Source organism: Pseudochaenichthys georgianus, chromosome 8 (assembly GCF_902827115.2).
Source record: "Pseudochaenichthys georgianus chromosome 8, fPseGeo1.2, whole genome shotgun sequence".
In the NCBI taxonomy this organism is placed as follows: domain Eukaryota; kingdom Metazoa; phylum Chordata; class Actinopteri; order Perciformes; family Channichthyidae; genus Pseudochaenichthys; species Pseudochaenichthys georgianus.
Window position 1 is genome coordinate 25,795,008 of NC_047510.2, and position 21,484 is coordinate 25,816,491.

At 41.0% G+C, this 21,484-nt stretch overlaps 1 protein-coding gene across 2 annotated transcripts; it reads left to right on the forward strand.

Moving 5' to 3' along the window:
- Nucleotides 1-14,019: 14,019 nt before the first annotated feature.
- Nucleotides 14,020-20,548, forward strand: fbxw9 (F-box and WD repeat domain containing 9). 2 transcript variants are annotated; one of them, XM_034088385.2, is made up of 8 exons: nt 14,020-14,139; nt 14,498-14,608; nt 15,283-15,430; nt 15,671-16,685; nt 16,912-17,060; nt 17,527-17,730; nt 19,464-19,529; nt 19,844-20,548. In XM_034088385.2, exons 2-8 carry the CDS (start codon nt 14,508-14,510, stop codon nt 19,916-19,918), a joined length of 1,758 nt encoding a protein of 585 aa, XP_033944276.1. In that variant the 5' UTR covers nt 14,020-14,139; nt 14,498-14,507; the 3' UTR covers nt 19,919-20,548. The 2 variants fall into 2 exon arrangements, with proteins under 2 accessions (XP_033944276.1, XP_033944277.1); XM_034088386.2 differs by having other exon boundaries at nt 14,501-14,608.
- Nucleotides 20,549-21,484: the final 936 nt, after the last annotated feature.

Consider the following 21,484-nt stretch of genomic DNA (forward strand, 5'->3'; position numbering starts at 1 on the left):
GCTATCCAGTCTGTTAAGAATACTGCACAGCTATATCTAATACATTCAAAGCATTTACTGTGTTATTATCACTCCTATATCTATTAGCATACAGTATCAGTACTGATTAGTTGTTTGTTATATGATCACTTTAAACAGGCTATTGCAATGCAATGTGAGGAAAAACATCACACTTTAGCTAAATGCAAACAACTTATAAGCAAAACACAAACACTTTATTAATCCCCCGCAGGGAAACTGTTAATAGTACTTAAAAGCGGGTAATGATTAACGTTACCGACCTTTTTTATGTCATGTCAAGAGTTGGATGTCAACGCAACTCAAACAAGTGTGACAAGCAATTCACTAATCTTTTCAAATATTCAGTTACAAAGCTAGTAGCAAGCTAAATTAACATTACATAGCTGATGCTGAGCTAAACATGTTTGCTAACCGTCCATATGCGTTAATGTGACTGACCTCTCCGGGTGAGTTTTCAAGTGCCTGATGAAATTCGACGTTGTTGCGCCAGCATCCTTGATTTTAATATTGCAGACTTTGCAGTGTGCGCTCCTTTTGTTGGTGCCGCCGGCGTTTTGTTCGAAGTTGTTGTAGTTGAACCTAATTACAAGCGGTACAGCCGCAGGTGTGCCGCCGGTCGCCATTGTGTTACTACGAGGTAGTAACAGAGGCGCGCACGTCTGCGTAATGAGCCCGGCTAAAATAACTGGATGGCCTACCTGCCTGTCAGCCTTCCACCTGGGCACAAATTTATCTCGTGCCCTCATTGGTCATGTGCGCATTCGTGCGGCCCCCACCTACTCTTTTTGCGGCCCTCAGATTAATTTATAAACAACGTAATTAATTAAAAATTAATTAATTAATTAATTTTTTTAATTTATTTTACATGTAGTACTGATACCGTCCACTAGACTCCTAGTTACGTCGCGAGCTGCGTACATGATTTCAAATACAGCAAAATAATCTGTGACGCATTTGTGTGTATTGTGTTTGTTTCCCGGGGAAACCCTCACAAGAAACACCGGCTGTTGTTATGCCTGCTGTGACGTTAAATTGCCTCTTGTAATTATGCCTTTACAAGCTTAACATTTGTATTTATCATCTGAATTTGGACTGTCCACTCCAAGTAGGGAATGAGTCCTTACCCCAAGTGAAGGAGTTCAAGTATCTCGGGGTCTTGTTCTCGAGTGAGGGAACAATGGAGCGTGAGATGGGCCGGAGAATCGGAGCAGCGGGAGCGGTATTGCAGTCGCTTTACCGCACCGTTGTGACGAAAAGGGAGCTGAGCCAGAAGGCAAAGCTCTCTGTCTACCGGGCCATTTTCGTTCCTACCCTCACCTATGGTCATGAAGGATGGGTCATGACCGAAAGAACGAGATCGCGGATACAAGCGGCCGAGATGGGTTTCCTCCGCCGGGTGGCTGGTGTCTCCCTCAGGGATAAGGTGAGAAGTTCGGTCATCAGGGAGGGACTCGGAGTTGAGCCGCTCCTCCTTCGCGTAGAAAGAAGCCAGTTGAGGTGGTTCGGGCACCTAGTTAGGATGCCACCTGGGCGCCTCCCTAGGGAGGTGTTCCAGGCACGTCCAGCTGGGAAGAGACCAAGGGGTAGACCTAGGACCAGGTGGAGGGATTATATCTCTTCGCTGGCCTGGGAGCGCCTTGGGATCCCCCAGTCAGAGCTGGTTGATGTCGCCAGGGAAAAGAAAGTTTGGGGCTCTCTGCTGGAACTGCTACCCCCGCGACCCGACCACGGATAAGCGGGAGAAGATGGATGGATGGATCTGAATTTGGCGAAAAAAGTTTAATATTCTTAAAAAGACTTTGTTTATTTGAAATCAGATGAAAACAAACTGTCACGGACCCTGCCGTGTTATCTATGATTACTACGCTTTTCATTCATAATTTCAGCGGGAGGGAGGGGGAGTGGCGCTGTGAGGAACAGCAAAGTGCGGGCGTGTTGACATTCCCCTTATTGTGGAATAAGGGGAATGCAGAGACTGGCTAAAAGTGTTTTAGGTTCAAGTTAGACAACTAATGTCTGGGTTAGTGTTCATGACTTCATGTTTATGTCATCTTAATGGTTAATCTCAATGCACACACAATTTGCGTGCTTTCCAATAGTTTAAAATAGCTTTATTCCACTGTTTAATAACCTGTTCAATACAAACATGCCACTTGTAAAAATGAAATAACATTTCTGTGAACCGATATTTGTTTAGTGAGCTTATTAGAGGATGTTCCCATTTTTTGGGGATGTTCCCTTTGATTGTAAAATGTCAATGAAGATGTCAGACTTAGTATATTTGTTAATAATTACATACAACACATGGAATTTTTGTGTGTGTGTGTTCCAAGTGAAGCTGCGGCCCCCTGGTGGCCAGTACATCAATTATGTGGCCCCCACCACCATCAAAGTTGCCCATCCCTGCTCTAGCAGATTATCTCCGGTTGTGTATTTTCAAATTCTAGCGATCTCGAGCCGGTTTCTCTCAAATGTACCTAACCCACCTTTAATACGCCAAAAATAGAAAACACAATGATTGTTCACGAGTCCCAACACACGAGTCCAAGTCGAGTCTGAAGTCTTTTGGTCACGAGTCCAAGTCAAGTCTGAAGTCTCTGTGTGTGCGACTTAAGTGTGACTCGAGTCCGAGTCGCAGACTCGAGTCCCCATCTCTAATAGATTCCAGTCATATTTGTGTTTGTTTAACTTTACAGATAGTGGTCACCAGCGCCATATAGACTGAGAGTTACGACATCTCCGTTCACTCCAATGGACCACTTTTTTACAGCAATGGCGGATCGTGGAGCCTCTCAATCGTTCCCCGGAAGTTAGCGCCAAGGCTAGCAGAGCTGTAGAGTTGCAGCATAATAGACCGTTCGTGGCAGACTTTTAAAGGTAAGAAGAAGTTTAAAGATTTATATTGCGGATATTATCAGTACATCTGATTCAAATTAACATGTGTATTAAAGGATGTCAGTGGATTATCCCTAATTTAGTAGATTTAGGGAACGTTTACAGATAACAGATTAAGCTAGGATACCGAAGCAAGTTAGCAATACACGTTGAACAGCCTTTTAATTGTAAATTCCGTTCTCTTAATGTCATTTCGTCCAACGTTGTTGAATTAGAGAAGAGGGGCTTCTAAACGGGATTGTATGCGGGGGTGGAGGGAGTTAAATATTAGATAAATATAACTTTTTAGCAGAGCCATATTGTGTCCTTGTGATTATGTTGATTCTGTCTGTATAATGTTGCAGCTCAGCTGATTTTTGATTGATGGCAAAGGGAGAGGGACTTAAAGAGCCTGTGACAGCATCCCAACAACTGTTGTGCAATGAACTATTGGGCTACTAGTAATCTCGAACCCAGTTTAAAAAAGAAAAAGCGATACCGTTCCGTTAAATATCAATAATTTCGAACATCGCGGGGAAATTCCTTCGACTCATTTAGAAGTTTTGGGGGAAGCCGGAAGTGACGTCAATGCGGGAACGCGTCACTGTGCAGCGAGAGAGCCAAACACGGACAAAGTGTGTTGTCATGCGTAGAAATGGTGAATTACTGAGATTAGGCACGTTAATAACGTTTTAATGAAGTTGACTACAGTATATTCATATTCGTCAGTGCTTTCATGTCAATTCATAACAAAACATAAACATAAATGATCGTGGTGAAGATGATGATTACATTAGGATTAAAAATCGGTAGTGAGAGCTGCTGAATTTCCTCCCGTCGGATGTGATATAAAAACAAATCGATTATTTTTGTAGTTGTAAACTCAAGTGGATGAAACTACATTTATTAGTGCTTTCATGTCAATTCGGCGAACATATGATACATTAAATGATCGTGAGGATGATGATTACAAATCGTTTGTTTGTGCCGGTCTGCATTTCCTGATGAGAAAACAAACCGATGCTTTTTGTAGTTGTAGTACACCAACATGGATTAAACGTGTGGTTTTTTTACCACAATGTTGGGAAATTAATGGATAAAATGCACAGATTATTGTTATTATTCCCACTCCGATTGGGACACTAGGTCCACCGTTTCCCCGCAGCCGGTACCGAAGTGGGCCGGTCGGATAAGTCACTAGTACATCCCCCATAGGCGGCGCGTGAGGCTCAGGTTTAGGAAGGCTAAATAACTTTTTTTACCTGACGCTGCCCGCCTCCGGCGTCTATAGAAAAGAGATCAACTCAGTGTGCGGAGTTTAAATCTCTCAAGTCATATTACAGGATAAAGGAAATACAGTTTAAACTGCCGTATGCAGAGAAGACGCCGACGTGTCGCACTTATCATTCATATTACATCATCAATCAGATCATCGATCATATAATATCATAATATATAATATATTTTCTTATCCGAGTCAGCTTCTCGAGCCGTATCTGGCCGTGCAACACTTACAGTGTCACATACTGTATGCAGAAGTATTATTTTAAGCAACACATTATGTTGACGAAACACTCGAGACAAATGTAATTAAAGTCAGATCCACTCGTGTCTTAGACGTGAACGCGCTCTCAGCTGGAGAGAGAAACCCTGGCTTGATTTACCGAGTTGATAACCAGTGTCGTAGGACCGCTTAGCGAGATCTCGTTTGTTAGTTTGTTGTTGTTAGTTTGTTTGTTACTCAAACATATCCAGGGTCTGTTGAACTGGCTTCGTAGTACAGGGCACAGGTGGCTAGCAGCGCTAATGTCAAAGACACAGACATTATACATTATATTTGTATTTTACCAGGATGCAGTGACACAAATATTTACATATTTACATTTACTATCTACAGCACCCGCCGCCCCTGACATCCCCCACTCCCCCCGTTGACAATTTACTAGCGGTACCGAAGTGGGCCGGTCGAGAGTCCCGGGATGATTTTTAGTCCCATTCCACCACTGGCTACATGACCATATGATCGCCCATATTGACGCACCTCATTCCTAAACTTCTAACAGATACAACATAAACCGATCCTTCAGCCTCATATGAGCTCTCAGACACGTTCAAAATTAAACCGTCATCGCTGTCTGAGCTTGCTGCTGTGTGCACCATCGTGCGTTTACATGCAGATGCTGGGATCCTGAACGGTGCAGCTGGAGCGCTGTGCCCGCAATGACGTCACACATCATTTGGCGGGACTTGAAGAATCCCGAGAAGATCCAGAAAATGGTCAACATTGAAGGGCAGATTAATGGTTATCAAAGTACAAATATCCAAAATCAGTTCAGTAACGCTTTTCAAGGGGACAATATTTACTCAAATTGATGGGTTTGGATGATGGGGGAAACTCGTGTCACAGGCTCTTTAAGTGAGAGTGAAAACACAAGGTAAGTTTAATACTACTGTTTTATATAAGTAAGCATACTAAACATGTATTCTATCACTGTATTATATAAGTAATCTTCAGGGTTCGTACGGGTGCTTGAAATCCTTGAAAATGCTTGAAATTTGACGTGGTGTTTTCAAGGTTGGGAAAGTGCTTGAATTTTGGGAATGGTGCTTGAAATTGAGATAAAGTGCTTGAAAATGTAAATGCTTTACTTTTACAATAAATTGCTGTCTGACTGAATAGTTCGCTTTTTAGATTAAAAGAAAAGAATTGCTTCGCTTCTATATAAAATAGCTCCGCTGCGGCCTTCCCGCGCTATGCGCGCGACCTGCAAGTGTTTGTGTTACGTGTGACCTGGGCATTCTGATGAGAGTGAGAGATGACACTTACCTCATTCACACCAACGGTGTTTCAGGGCCGGTTCGGAGCTGGAGCTTGAAAAGCACCGGGTTTTCCTCTTCACACCGCAGCGGAGCAGCCTCTTAGCTCCGGAATCCAGTTCGTTTCAAGCACCAAAATATTGTCCGGCCAGAGCAAAAGCATCACATACGTCACGCTTACGTCGAGGCGGGGGCAGGGACAGATCAACAACAAAAAGCCCGCGTTTTATCCAGTTTGTACACAACGATGGAGAAACAAGAGTTCTATTTCGTATATGGCTTCGCCCTCTAAGGCTATCGCTATTGGGTTATCCCTCTGCGACCCGCGCAGCACTGAAACACTTGTAGTCCACGCCCACCCGCTAGGTGGGCCCCACCCTGTTACATACCTGGGTGAAGGTTACAGTTCATTTAAATAAAAGATACAACGTTACTCCACACTCATGGTTCAATCCACCTTAAGAAATAAGACCGACCTCGGAAGCAGTTGTGTTTTAAAAAACCCTTTATTGACACGAGTACACTTTTTTATAAGAATATAACTAAACCACAGAAATGACTCCGGAAAAGCTGCAGATAGAGCCATAAGAAATGAATGCAACTGATTTCATCCGTGCGGTTTGGCTTTATGAAGCAGGCACGCAAATGGTTACGCAACGACGCATTACCAGTCGGACTCTGGGCGGTGTGAAAAGAGCCAGAGCTAAACCGAAGAACTGGTTCTGCACCTGAAAATCTCTAGCACGGAGCTTGAACCGGAATAGCGTTGGTGTGAATGAGGTATGTGTGCCAGGAGGTTGCAGTTTCAACGAGCGTTGGCTAGCAGAAGACAAATACAAGCAATGGCTAAGACGAGGGTCAAGCCCACGAGTAGCCTCCTGCAAAGTTTGCAAAAATAACGATGCGAGAGTCTGCGCTGACGAGCCACATGAAAGGTACGCCGTTTTACGCACGCATTTTAGATTAGGCTGACGTTGCATGTTACGTTTGTTTAAGCTAACGAGCGAGCTGAATAGCGAACTGTTAGGAACCTTGACTCAATAGCTTGGAGGACTCAAATGCACGACCCAGAGACAAAAAGGTTTTGAAGAAAAAATAGTCTTTACTTGAAAATAAACAAAATCACTCTTTTAGAGGAATGAACAAACTGACAAACGTAAAGCGCTCTCGTGGAGGGTAAAAAGCAAAACACTGGCTTTCATTAAACAATGGCTTAGATCTTACTTCTTGGAGCAATGAACAAGACGAACCGACAACTAACAAGGGGAGACAGGACAATATATACATGAGGTAAGTGGGCACAGGTGGAAACAATCAGGGGCGGGGCAGACACTGATGATGGCGGGAAAAGGAACCAGAGCAGGAAGTAAAGGGACCTGGAATGAGACAAGGTGAGTACAACATAAAACAGGAAGTGGAACATAAACTAAACTAACATGACAAAACTTAACATAATTGACGGGACACAACACAAACTCGATTGATGGCTAATAATAATTGCAGGGGACAATCATCACAGAGGAGCGTACCTATGTTATGTGCGTTACAGACGCCATCCTGTGGTGTTCAGAGGATGAAGCACTCACGGCATTTCGTGTTATAGTCACGGAATATAATCTATTGATTCGACACGGAGCGATTTTTAAAGCAATGTATTTCTACTGGTAGTATGTTTCGTGCCTAAACCAAATGTGACTTGATCTATCGAAATCAGTCACATTGACCCGAAGACACATTTTCGTTTGTATTACTGGTCTGGGGGAAGCTCGCGAGTGTGTTTGTGTTTATTGCGTTTGTGTACCGGGGGAAACACTCACAAGAAACACCGGCTGTTGTTGTGCCTGCTGTGACGTTGAATTACTCCGTTCTCTACTTGTAATTATGCCGTTACAAGCTTCAAAGTTGTATTTATCATCTGAATTTGCCGAAACAAGTTTAATATTCTGAAAACCAAGACTTTGTTTATTTGAAAACAGATGAAAACAAACTGTCTTTTATATAAAATTGAAGTATTATACAAGTAAAACTACATTTTGCTTTAATCCCATGTAATGTAGAATGAACACAGTCTTCCTTTGAAGATGTATAAGTCAGGTGTCTTGAGTAGTCAACATTACCTAAAATCATTGTGCACATTTGGAAATATTATTTTCCACTTGTTGTGAGTCTATTTTTATGCAGCTCTGCTTGATTTTGTGGCTACAATTCAGACTAATACACTACCAGTGGTGGAATAAGTACTCAGATCTTGTAGTGAAGTTATAAGTACTCAGATCTTGTACTTAGTAAAAGTAGAAGTACCAGTGTAGGAATACTCTGTCACAGTAAAAGTCCTGCATTCAAAATGTTCCTCAAGTAAAAGTAGAAAAGTATTCTCATCAGAATATAGTGAAAGTAAAGACAGTAAAAGTAGTCATTGTGCAGATTGGTCCATTTCAGAATATTATATATGATATGTTTTATAATGATTGATCATGAAAGTGTTCTCAAAGCTGGTAAAGGTGCAGCTAGTTTGAATGACTTTGGTATACTGCAGGGTAGCTTGTGAATTTACTCCAGGTGGAACTACAGTCTGATTTAACACTTGATTATATTTCACATCATTCATCCACATCTGTAAAGTAACTAAAGGTATTAAATACATGTAATGGAGCAAAAGTACACCATTTACCTCTGACTTATGTTTACTGCCAACCTAAAATTACCTCAACAATAGTAATCAATAATGTATTGAAAAGTTATTTGGCTGATTGTTGTATATCGCCTCAGCCAGGTTATATGGGAGGCACAGTCTACGTACAGATCACTCATTTTGAAATATTAAACTTAGTTTTATTTTCTTTAATTTTTCATCCTCGTGTAGAATGCTACATACATGAAACATACATTTGGTTGTTTATAGCATAAAGAACATCTGATTTAATGTGAGGTAGGGAAATAATCATTTGAGGATAAGTATGTGTATATAAATATGTAATTTACAACAGCTGTAAGATGCTTGAAAAGCTGGAAAATGCACCTTGAAAATGCTTGAATTTGACTTTGGAAAAGGTGTAAGAACCCTGAATCTTGTTAGTAACCTACTGTATGGCAGGTGGAGGGGCAGTGATGTTACAGGTGGAGGAGCAAAACTGCAAGACTGCAAACTCACAAGACAGAGAAATCAAAGTTTGTTCTCCAGAGAAGAGGTTGATTTCACTTCAATTTTTATTTCATATTTTCTAAAGATGTGGAAATGGCAACAAAAAAACTTGAGAGCTGTAACCAAGACAACTGTAACAACATGAGTAGAGAGCCACCAAGGTTTTTCAAGTCCCTCTCTTACTCCATTTTGCCAACCCAAACGTCCAGGTACATGACGGGACACCTTGCTTGTGTTTGTTGTTTGCGCTCCTCTGGCTGGGTGCTGGCAGGTGGAGGGCAGTGATCCCTTCCCTTCTTCCCTCAATCTTTGAGACTAATGTAAGTAGAAGACATGGCACTGTACATTTTCGAACATTTTAAATATTATACCACTTAAAAATAAGAAATATTACTTTTGTTACTAAGAGTTCATACTTATTATACCTGTGTCACCTTTCACACTAAGCTGTTGTAGAGGCTAAGCCAACGCTTTAAGCCTCTGAGGATCCACTTGGTGGGTGTAATTGACGCACACAAGTTTGCTGCCGAATAAAGGTCAGAAACAAAGTTTCCAGTTTGAAACAGACCATTTATTTCCATTTTACTGGTTTCCAGTTACTTGCTTCTTTCCATATTCACCACACGATATTACAGTTTACACAATACCTTTGCTTTGCTTGTAATCCCGTGTTTGTTTGTGTGTGTGTGTTCTCCGTGTGTGTTCTCCGTGTGTGCTCCTTGTGTGTGTGTTCAAAAACTGTATGGGCCTTCCGCGGAACCTCTCCCCAACACACATAGGTTCCTACCTTTATACCCACAGTTAATTGGCTCCTAGCTGTGATCATGAGCTATGGGCTTTGTAGATACAGGTCCCGGGGTGAATCGTGGTGCAGGGGCCCTTCTCTTTTTGACCACAGGGCGATGCACGAAGATGGTGGGTATAGCCTCTGCTCTCAGCCTAGTCTTGCCCTTTTTTGTCTTGACAAACGAGTGACTTGAGGTTACTTCACACACAGAACAACTCAGTTTTGTCTGCCCACATACATATTCCATAGTGGTTGAATACACAGTATTAGGAAACACTTTATACTTACTGGACATGTTATACTCATTACATACTGTATATAAAATATGACCAAGAATGTGAGACAACTTTATTGAAATTCATATCACATCTGTTACTGATGCCATTTGTCATACTTTGTTAAACTCACAAATAATAAAGTTCCATAACTTCAGTTGGGAACAGAGACCACACCTTATCTCCCCAAGGCAATTTCCCATCCAATAGGTGTGCTATATTGGTGTGTATAACCCTTTCTCCTGTCTGTTACTCCCTCTTTCAGCACAAGAACCAGAGGGGGATTCAATGGAGCCTGAATACCTGCACTGAGACCCTCACCCTGCACCCTGAGTCTCAACTCTGTGTTTTTCAAGCCTTTCCCTGTTTTTTTGTATTAAACAAAACATCAAGCTTTCCCAATGGTGTGGTTTTCGTTTTGTGAAAAAGTGCAAATGCAGTGTTTGTATATAATTACCTCACATATTTGTTTGCTGTTGGTCGTGAAATTGCTCCTGCTGACTTGAGCCAGCCATTTTTTCCTCCGCTCTGTGTCAGTGGGGAAGCCGTACATTCGTACTCCTTTCTCGGAGCGATTTGAGCATCCCCAGGCAGCACAGCAAACCTTGGTGGCGACTCGGAGGCAGCACAGCAAACCAGGACAACACGGAGGAAAAGGCACAGACAAACTGCATGATATGCTATTCAATGTTTATTGAATTCCATGTATTTGCAATGGATATTCCTAAAACAACATATTTAACATCATCATCATCATGCTGCTGCTGCTAGTCCTTTGATAGTCACCTGTCGGTCTCCTGTCCTTTCTGAAAGCCATAAAGATGACATTAGTCATTTAGATAACTTGTGTCCTCAATTACCATGGGATTACTGAAACTACCATGAATTTAAGAAAATGGTAGAAATTAATCTAATCTGAATTTTAAAGCATTACTTTAGATCCCCTCCCTCTAAATATATCAATAAACATTAGAAAGTGATGCTCCTGACTACTACCATACAAGTTTTAACTTCTGTTAGACAGCTATCATACTGAATACATATTTACTGTGAATGTATGCAAAAATGTATGGCATATGGCTGTCTAACAGAAGTTAAATGCATTCCTCACTTATTCTGACAATGTACTTAACCCCAAATAAAAGAACCCAATAAAAAGAGTTGTTAAATAATAGTGAAATCACGTTGTAATAACAATAACTCATCTCTCTCGAGTTTTCCTTTTGAGCTTTGCTAAAAGCCACTGTGTCAAGTGTCCATCTTGGGTTGCCGTCCGGACTTGTCCAATATGGCGGACCATCCCGCACATGCGCAGTACCGATCGGGCAGGGGGACGGATCGGGTAGTCACAGTGACAGTTGTAACTCTTCTATCTATATGGCGCTGGTGGTCACTGTTTTGTTGGGTGAAGGCTTGTTACCGGTGTTGTGCCGTAGATTGATGCCTTGCCGTAGATTGAAGCCCTGTTCGCGGGGACGCGCAAACGTGACGTCATCGCCTGTATTGAGCGTTCGTCTAGTTTAATAAGCTTTTCTCTCTCTTTTGAATGATATATTTCCAATATCAGATTAAACCGCAAACGGCTGAATAAATAATGTGCATACAATTGCGAGGAGGGTCGTTTTAAGGACACTTTTCAGATAGTCACAATCTTCGTATTGGAACAAACTTCAGTTTTTGAGTGCAGTCCCACTCTGTTATATTCCTCCTTCCTACAGAACAGACAATGACAGGATAATAATTGTCATTTGTCAGTATAGTCCTATTTCTTAAAACCTTCTCTGTTGTTTAAGTGTCTGATAACCACGAATAGTAAGCAATTATATGACAGAAATAACATATGTCAGACACTGTGTTATTTTCAAGCAAACCTAAAAGATAATGTGTTCAAATTGGCTTCACTCACTTGAATTGCTCCTTTGAATGTCATTTTCCTCTGTGGTTTCCTACTCAACACATGTTTGTATTGTAATGCCACTCATATTTTATTTTTTATTGTATTTTAATGTGACATTGAATGCTTTGAAAGGTGCCCTAAAATAAAGTGTATTATTGATCTTATATCTGGGCCTATATCACACTATTAATGTTCCTTATTTTAGAGCTGCACTGTTCTCTATAACATGTTCAGCAGAGCAGGTATTTCTCCTGCCAGATATGGCACCCCCCCCTACAACTTTCTCCAGGACAGTCACAACTTCACCAAAATCACACTGGTGCTTGCTGTTCCCCTCTAGTTTGTGCTCACAAAAGCATTTCACTCTGGGCCCAGCAAGTCAAAAACTAAAGAGGGGCTTCCATATCCGGCAGTGCCATTGCTAGAGCTGCCGGATTTTGAAGCGCCCCCTGTAATTTTGGCCAGGAAAGTCACAATGTCACAAAAATAACACTGGTGTTGCCTGTTCCCCTCTAGTTTATGCTCACCAAAGCATTTTACTCTGGGCCTTGCAGGTGAAAAACTAAAGAGGGGCTTCAAAATCCGGCAGATCAGGTGTTGGTGCTGCCGGATTTGGAACCCCCCCTATATCTTTCTCCAGGATAGTCACAACTTCACCAAAATCACACTGGTGCTTGCTGTTCCCCTCTAGTTTATGCTCACAAAAGCATTTCACTCTGGGCCCAGCAGGTACAAAAATAAAGAGGGGCTTCCATATCCGGCAGTGCAGTTGCTAGAGCTGCCGGATTTTGAAGCGCCCCTTGTAATTTTGGCCAGGATAGTCACAATGTCACCAAAATCACAATGGTGCTTGCTGTTCCCCTCTAGTTTGTGCTCACCAAAGTATTTTACTCTGCGCCTAGCAGGTACAAAACTAAAGAGGGGCTTCCAAATCCGGCAGCACCAACACCTGATCTGCCGGATTTTGAAGCCCCTCTTTAGTTTTTCACCTGCAGGGCGCAGAGTAAAATGCTTTGGTAAGCATAAACTAGAGGGTAACATGCAACACCAGCGTGATTTTGGTGACATTGTGACTATCCTGGACAAAATTACAGGAGGCGCTTCAAAATCCGGCAGCTCTAGCAACTGCACTGCCGGATATGGAAGCCCCTCTTTAGTTTTTGACTTGCTGGGCCCAGAGTGAAATGCTTTGGTGAGCACAAACTAGAGGGGAACAGCAAGCACCAGTGTGATTTTGGTGAAGTTGTGACTATCCTGGAGAAAGATATAGGGGGGGGGGTTCCAAATCCGGCAGCACCTGATCTGCCGGATTTTGAAGCCCCTATTTAGTTTTTCACCTGCAGGGCGCAGAGTAAAATGCTTTGGTGAGCATAAACTAGAGGGGAACATGCAACACCAGTGTGATTTTGGTGAAGTTGTGACTGTCCTGGAGAAAGATATAGGGGGGGTTCCAAATCCGGCAGGAGAAATACCTGCTCTGAACATGTTATGTAGAGAACAGTGCAGATCTTCCCTATTGACACCAGGATTAACCTAGTCTAAAATAAGGAACATTAATAGTGTGATAGAAAATTATATGTAATGTAATAGAGGCACAGATATAAGATCAATAATACACTATATTTTAGGGCACCTTTCAAAGCATTCAATGTCACTTTAAAATCCAATTAAAAAAAAATAGTTGCATTACAATACAAACATGTGTTGAGTAGTAATATATAAAAATGATATTCAAAGGAGCAATTGAAGTGAGTGAAGCCAGTTTGAACACATTATCTTTTAGGCTTGATTGAAAATAATAGTGTCTGACATGAGATATCATTACTGTTATATCATTGCTTACTATTTGTGGTTATCAGACACTTAAACAACAGAGAAGGTTTTAAGAAATAGGACTCTTGACAAATCACATATTATCCTGTCATTGTCTGTTCTGTAGGAAGGAGGAATATAACAGAGTGGGACTATACACTCAAAAACGTAAGTTTATTCCAATACGAAGATTGTGACAGATCTGAAAAACGTGTCCTTAAAACGAGCCTCCTCGCAATTGTATGCACATTACTTATTCAGCCGTTTGCTGTTTAATCTGATATATCATTCAAAAGACAGATAAAAGCTTTGAAAAGGGTGAAAAAAGCTTAGAAAACGGTGAACGCTCAAAACAGGCGATGACGTCACCTTTGCGCGTCCCCGCGAACAGGGCTTCAATCCACGGCAAGGCTTCAACCTACGGCATAACACCGGCGCTTGGCATCGTCAACGGCTGCACCTGAAATCACTTAAAGCCAACGTTAACCTGCTGTCGTTGTCAACGTTACGTTAAGTTAGTTTGTTTTGTATGTATGTAACATTCATCAGGTGCTTACATACCCCCTCTCTGGCGAAACCTAAAAAGGGATTGCATTTATGGGTAGCTAAAAGCTTTATTCAAGCATCTTACCTCTACACTGAGCTCACGCTAAGCTAACCTAAAGATTTGCATTGTCATATATGTAAGACGTCCAAACTAAATAAAGGAAGTGTTAGTTTGAAGTCATGCTAGTTACAGTGAGTGACGACCAAATAAAATACAAGTAATGCTAGTTTAAATTGATGTTATCTTACAGTGTATGACGACGGCAAAACAAAGTAAAGGAAGTTTAAAGTAATGTTAGCAGTGAATAAGTAGAGGTCTTTGACAGAAGAAAGGTGATGTCTGAGGCCAGGATTACTGTGTGTGACTCGGAGAGTGGACCCGGTCCTGACCCGCTGACATCTCCCAGTGCTGAAGCTTCTGGGCCCGACTTGAAGGGGTAAGACTTTATTACTTTATACTAATCTAATCAAATCAAGTTTTATTTATATAGCACATTTATAAACGATTTTTGGTCGAGCCAAAGTGCTGTACATAAAATAAAAATAGCCTACAGTAGAGACACTTTACAGCAAATACAACAGCACAGATTGTTCAGAATATCAGTATGAGAAAAACGACACCCTCTATCCTTAGACCCTCACATCGTACAAGGAAAAACTTCCAGAGAAAACAACTGGCTAAAACAACTGGCTGTTAATTTTACACAAGTATAAGGGATTAACAAAGGTGGAAGAATACTTCAGATGTTCTACTAGTAAAAGTAGAAATACCATAGTGTAGGTGTAAAACAATGTTACTTGATGATGACATTTTAATTATTGTATTTACAGCTGGGTAGCACGTGAATTTAATCCAGATGTAACTAAAGGCTTGTTTAAGTGTTGATCAGATTTTTAAAAATAATTTACCCATATTTACCAAGTAGCTAAAGGTACTAAGTAAATGTAGTGGAGGTAAAAGTCAACCATTTACCTCTGAATTGTAGTGGAAAATAATTACAAACAAGCATAAAATGGAAATACTTAAGTAAAATACAAGTACTTAAAGTAAATGTAGTTACTTTACACCACTGGGGGTTAATAACCAGGTTGCTTTATATTTTCTTTCCAGTCTTGTGCCTGCTAGTCCCCGGTCCTCAACAGATGTTAGCCCCTCACCTTCTACTGAGATGAGTGGCTTGTTGTCGTTACCATGGGAGATGTTGACACACATTGTCTCTCACCTTCCTGCTCAGTGTGTCATCACTGTGCTGCCAAAGGTTCGTCAAACATTCCATCATTTCCATACAAGTATTTTAAAGATGTCTTGAAGGCCAATTTGTGTTGTTTAATCACTAGATGTAGGTATCACAATGTGATTATATATTTCTAGTGGGAAACCGTTGTCAGGTGTAATCTCATGCACATGTGCCATCCTCATGCAAGTGTTAACATCGCTATTAGAGTTGAGAAACAGTATGGCAACTATTACAAATGTTACCTCTTCCTCCTCTTTTTAGGTCTGCCATACTTTGGGCAATGTGGGTAAGGACACCACCGCGTGGCAGCTCCGGGCTCGCAGACTTATAGGATCCCAAGCTGTCTTTCCAGTGGGGCCAAGGGAAGACTTTGACTGGCCCTCTGCTTGCCTGGAGATAGAACAGCTGATAACCTGCTGGACAGGCCAAGGGCATCTCGTGGCAAAACAGACCAAAAAGGATGAGGAGGAAAGCGAAGAAGTGAAGCAGCAGCAAAGGGCAGGGCAGGAAGAGGAGCCAGTTGTAGAAGGACAGCAAGATGGTAGAGAGGAAGAGCTGGACGGGGTAGGAGTGGAAGGGCAGGAGGTTGCTTATGGTGTTGATGAAGGAATGGAGGTGGTAATGGAAGGTGAAGAGGATGAAATTCAGCCCATTGTAGGTGGGGACCAACTTGAAAGATCGAGGGAGGAGTTGGAAGAGAGACTAGATGATGATGCAGGAGCACTGATGGTAGAAGAAAGGAACCACAGGATGGTATTCAATGATATTGAGGCGTTAGGTGGTGCTCCAAATCGCATGGAGAACCTGGCAGACCCAAGGAATCTGGGTAATAGAAGACGGGTAGAGGTGAAGCAACGTCCGTCCCCTAGAAGTCAGAGCCCACCTCCAGCGCTGGAGTGCACCACCCTCCCTACATGCCACATTGCACAGGTCAACTCAGTCCTCCTGCTGGGGGGGGAGGGGGCAGTGTGCGCCACAGGCTCCAGAGACATGAATGTTAAACTGTGGGATCTAAAGGCAGGCTCGCTGCTGCACACACTGGGAGCGAGGGGGGAGTTCAGCACTCATCGAGGCTGGGTCTGGTGCCTGGCGTCTCAGGGACCTCTGCTGGCTTCGGGGGGCTTCGACAGCACTCTGAGGCTGTGGGACCTACAGGCGGGGGGTGCAGCGACGGGCCTGATCAAGACCGGGGCCGCTGTCCTCTGCTTGTCCTGTCAAACGGATGTTTTGGTGGCTGGAACATTTGACAAGAGGGTCAGCATGTATGACACCAGAGGTGAGGGGTTGAGCCTATAACAGTCCATAAAGCAATCAAAGGTCATTAAGAATGTGATAATAAAACATCCAACTATTAATCAATATTATAATTATTTATTAAACACCTTTTTACAAAGTCGAATATCAAAGACATTTAGAAGACAAATCACATACATAGATAGATATAAACTTTATTCATCCCAATTGTTATAGTTCCTGAATTTATGCTATAATCTTTTTCACAGCTGCTGAACCTCTGGTGAAAAGCGTCCGTCTCCATGGCAACGCTGTGATGTGCCTAGCTGCAGATGACAAGTACATCATCTCCGGGAGTAAAGACTGCACGGTGGCTGTCTATGACCGGAGGGCATGCAAGGGCTTGAAGAAAATTCGGGTATACACAATAACACACAGATGCCTTGATGTTTTTATAAAGAACATCAACCTGTAACCTTGAGTTCTTGAAGAAAACCATGTTTTTCTTGTATTCCTCCATGAAGAATCTAAAAGTCTTGATAACTGAACAGGGATTGTTTTTAACAACGCATTTTCTCTAAACCTTACTATTGACAACACTGAACGAGCATTGGATAAATGAGAGCTGGATTATACTGCATGATTTATGTGATCGTTTTTAAGTGAATAATTTGTTATGGTATTGCTGTTAAACATGGCCCACATTTTCTTCAATTCATCAAGCCTTTCTCCGTTGTTAGATTCTTTGTTTACAGTGGAGATATGAGAGAAAAAAAGTTTTCTTCAACTGTTCGATGTAAAAGATATAAACAATGTATTTTTGTGGGTGTTGTATTTCTTATGCATCTGTGTACCTAACTTGCACAAACCCCTTTTATTTCTAGCTGAGCTCTTACCTGCTGTCCATGAGCTACAGTGGCTGTGAAGTATGGGCAGGGGACAACAGAGGTATGCTCCACTCCTTTTCCATACAGGTGGGGACCCTCAAACGTCTGTCCCAGTTTGATGTGGGACACACAGCTCTGGTCACCGGCATCCACAAGTCCGCTGGAAGCCTCTACACCTGTTCATCTGATTGCACTGTCAAGGTAGGATGACGTATTATTTTATAATAGAATGGCCTCTTTTCTGTTAGTATATTTCTTTGTTGTTGTTTTAGTTTTTCCTATTTTTTATTTAATTTTTTGTCATTAAGATTTTTATTCAATTGTTCACATGTTATGCATAAATGCAGAACAAACATAAACAAAACCAAAGGCATCCAACTTAGAGGAAGCAACAAAAAAAAAACCCACATCCATATGCACACACACATATACATCAACGTAAAGCATGTAAATACACATTTACAACACATATATATATATATATATATATATATATACATATATACATATACACATATACAGATACACTTCCTGTCCCTAGTACCCTGTACCTAAGACAATGTTGATATAGGCCAAGAAGATGTGCCACATTCCGTTAGATTTGCTTGGAATGTTATTTACCCTGGCGATCATAATTTCAAAGGCATTTTTTAAGCCATTGTGTAAACTCTGGTTTATGTGGGCTCTTCCAGTTGTGCAGAATAAGCCTGGCAGCTACAATAAAACCTGTTAAAGTCAGTCCTAGTTCTGCTTTAGTAAGGCCTGGTGGCACAAGAGACTTGTCCCCTAGCAAACTGGTAGCGGTTTTCTAAGCCACCCTTCAAGGTTTTTTAATACCACCTTCCAAAAAGGCAGTACCATTGGGCAATCCCAACTCTAGAGCAGGGGTTCCCAACCTTTTTCCCAAGAGCCCCCCCAAATGACTCCTGTTGGAAATTGCACGCACACGCACACGCGCACACACACACACACACACACACAGGGGGCGCAACAGCGGTAATTAAAGTTTAAAAGTCTCAAAAATGCTACAACTACTGTCACAAACTGGACGAATGTTAAGTATTTTGTTAAAGGAGGACGAAAGCGTAATTAAGGAGCACTATTGGAGTGACTTTGATGGTTATTGGACTCAGGATGAATTCATTTGGATTCCCGCTGTATGAAGAAATTAAAGGACGGCGCAAGTGGAAACAATTCACAAAGGGATTAAACTGTTTAAAACACAGCCGGATTTTGCCAATGTGTTTATGTGGATTCAAAAGTCGTAAATAATCTACAAAATGGAGGAGACCGATCTCATCGGAGTAACTGTGACAAATAATCCAACTGAAACCGGCATGGACAATGACTATGTTTTAAAAATGCGCTTATCCAGAAAAGCCTGGTTTGGACACTTAACGCGCAGAAGAAACATTTATATTATATATTATATTATTATTATAGAAAATATTATGCATTTCTGTCTTTTTATACCTTTTTATTAGCTACTAACTTGAATTTTTATTTTAATTAATCAATTATTTGTTATACTTTATTGTAATGTATACAATCATGTATTGTGTAACAATTATATGTTTAAAAAGTAAAAGGAAAAAGTCTTAAATCATCTGAGGCCTGGCGCACCCCCTGCGATGTTTGAGATCCCAGGTTGGGAACCACTGTTCTAGAGCATGAAGAAATGTGCCTACATCTTTATTACATTCCCAACATTTATTGTCCTGAGTTATAAGCCCATTTTAAACAATTTCAGGGGTGTAAAATAATATCTATGCACAATTTTATAATGGATAAACTTGCTTCTCGCATGCCTTGTAGCCCAACCTACATTCAAGCCTATTTTGTTTTTTGTAAATGTGATTGTTGATAAACATTAACTCTCCATGGTCTCATGAGTGTTAATAAAGGTTGAATAAATGAAAAAAATCTCATTACAGGTACATATCCCTTGTGCCCCTCCAAGGACTGTTTGCATAATGCCTCACCAAATGGGAGTCAATGGGGTTAGTATTCAAATGTGTTAACCTTTTAAAAAGGATGTTGTTACTTTAATTAAGTTAATTTAACAAAGCATGTAATGTAATTAGCTGTTTGATCTATTTGGGAAGGAGAAAAAACATCTGTATCAATGAAGAAATAACAACAAAATAATAAAAAAGTTAACTTAAGCACACAGTCATAATGAATAGAATTCCTGCTGCCTGTCTGTTTTTCCTATGTATATTATTCCAGGCTCATTGTCATTGCTAAAATGTTTATTTCTTCCCTTGTCTTCATCCTCTCACTCACTCTCCACCTGTCTGTCTTTGACTATCAGCTGAGCGTGGAGGCTGGAGTCCTTGCTGTAGCTTCAGGGCAAGATTGTTTGGAAATATGGAGGCCCAGAAATTGAATGAGCAAGACCTGCAAACTACGAGACAAGACTTGAAAGCAGGGGTTAATAAGACCTTTCAGCCTGTAAACACCATACTGGTCTTTTAGCATTTTAAACTAACAACAAATGCAAAACTCTGAAGATGTTAGTGACTTGACAAAATGACCACAAAAAGTTAAGACAGCAAATGATTCCAATTGAATCCTTCGTGGTACATATGTCCAAAGAAAGTATTTTATTCTGCTGCAGTAACATACACAAATGTTCTTGGAAATATGCATTACCAGTTGCTTGGTTAAGCTTTAAAAGTTAATTTATTGTTGCTCTTCCATGTGTTGATGTATGATGGTTGAGAAGTTTAAGGCCCCTTTTTTTTTGCCAAAAGCTCTCGGCCCTTCTTGAATTCTTTGTTAGACCTGTTGAGAATTTTCTCTACAAACAAAACTATAAATATGTAAACACAGGAAACGTGTTTGTCTCATGCACTTATTTACCTTCTGTGCCAGTAGATTTCAAAGACACTTTGTTTGAAGTGTAGAAAAGTGTTGATCTTGTTTGAAAGCTTGTAAATCCACCAAACTCATTTCAATTACTAAACTGTACCAAAAGCACTAGTCATGTAAAGTGAATACTTGTATCCAAGCTCTCTGTGACACACTGATTATATTTGTAAATCTTTTTATATGAACACACTCCTCAGTTTGAGTCAGTGTGATCTGTTTGGAAGTTGTCGGCTTTGTGTGTGTGTTACTTTATAAAAAGTATTGAATTGCTTGAATGAATCCAACTATACATTATTTGCACAATACTACACATTTCCATCCATTAAAGAAATTACCATTAAATAGCCTGGAAATCTTGTGTCTGGGTGTTTGGCTGCATGTGTTTTCTGCCTTATGGAGAGTTCTGATGTCATGGCTTTATGCTAAATGTGTAAACAAAGCTAAAATAGTATACTTTAGTTACCCATGTAATAGTTAGATGATGAATGTAAAGAAGCAACAATACTAATGCATTTAAGGGTACAAACAAGTGTTGTCTTTAATTTAGGCTTAAAATGCATTGTCTACAAGGAGATAAAGGAAACAAACAACAGTGTAATGGTTTGTGGCAGGAGATTAATCTTCTCACTAGAAGGTTATCTTTAAAGGTAAACTATTATGCAAAATCCACTTTGTCATGTCTTTTATACATCAACATGTGTCCCCTCTGTGTAAAGAGATTCACTCACTTATTGTCCTGATCCATTTATAGAAAAACCTGTCTGAATATGAGCTGATCAGATTTTGGCCACTTTATGATGTCATAACGATTTTCTTTTGCTTGTGTAACCATTAGCCAATCACCAACCAAGGCAACCCACCCCCACCTTATCACCTGCATCTCCTCCTGGAGCACCATTGTGTTCTTTTTAACCAAATATCTCTCAGAGGGGCGTGGGGAGTGGCTCCTTATTTTAATCTAAAGTAACAGACAGAGAATCAGCACTTTTGAAACAGGGCTGAAACAGAGGGGATTATGGGATGCTACAATGATCTGTTTGGTATTTGGAGCCAAACACTTCAGAGACATGTTTGTATATAT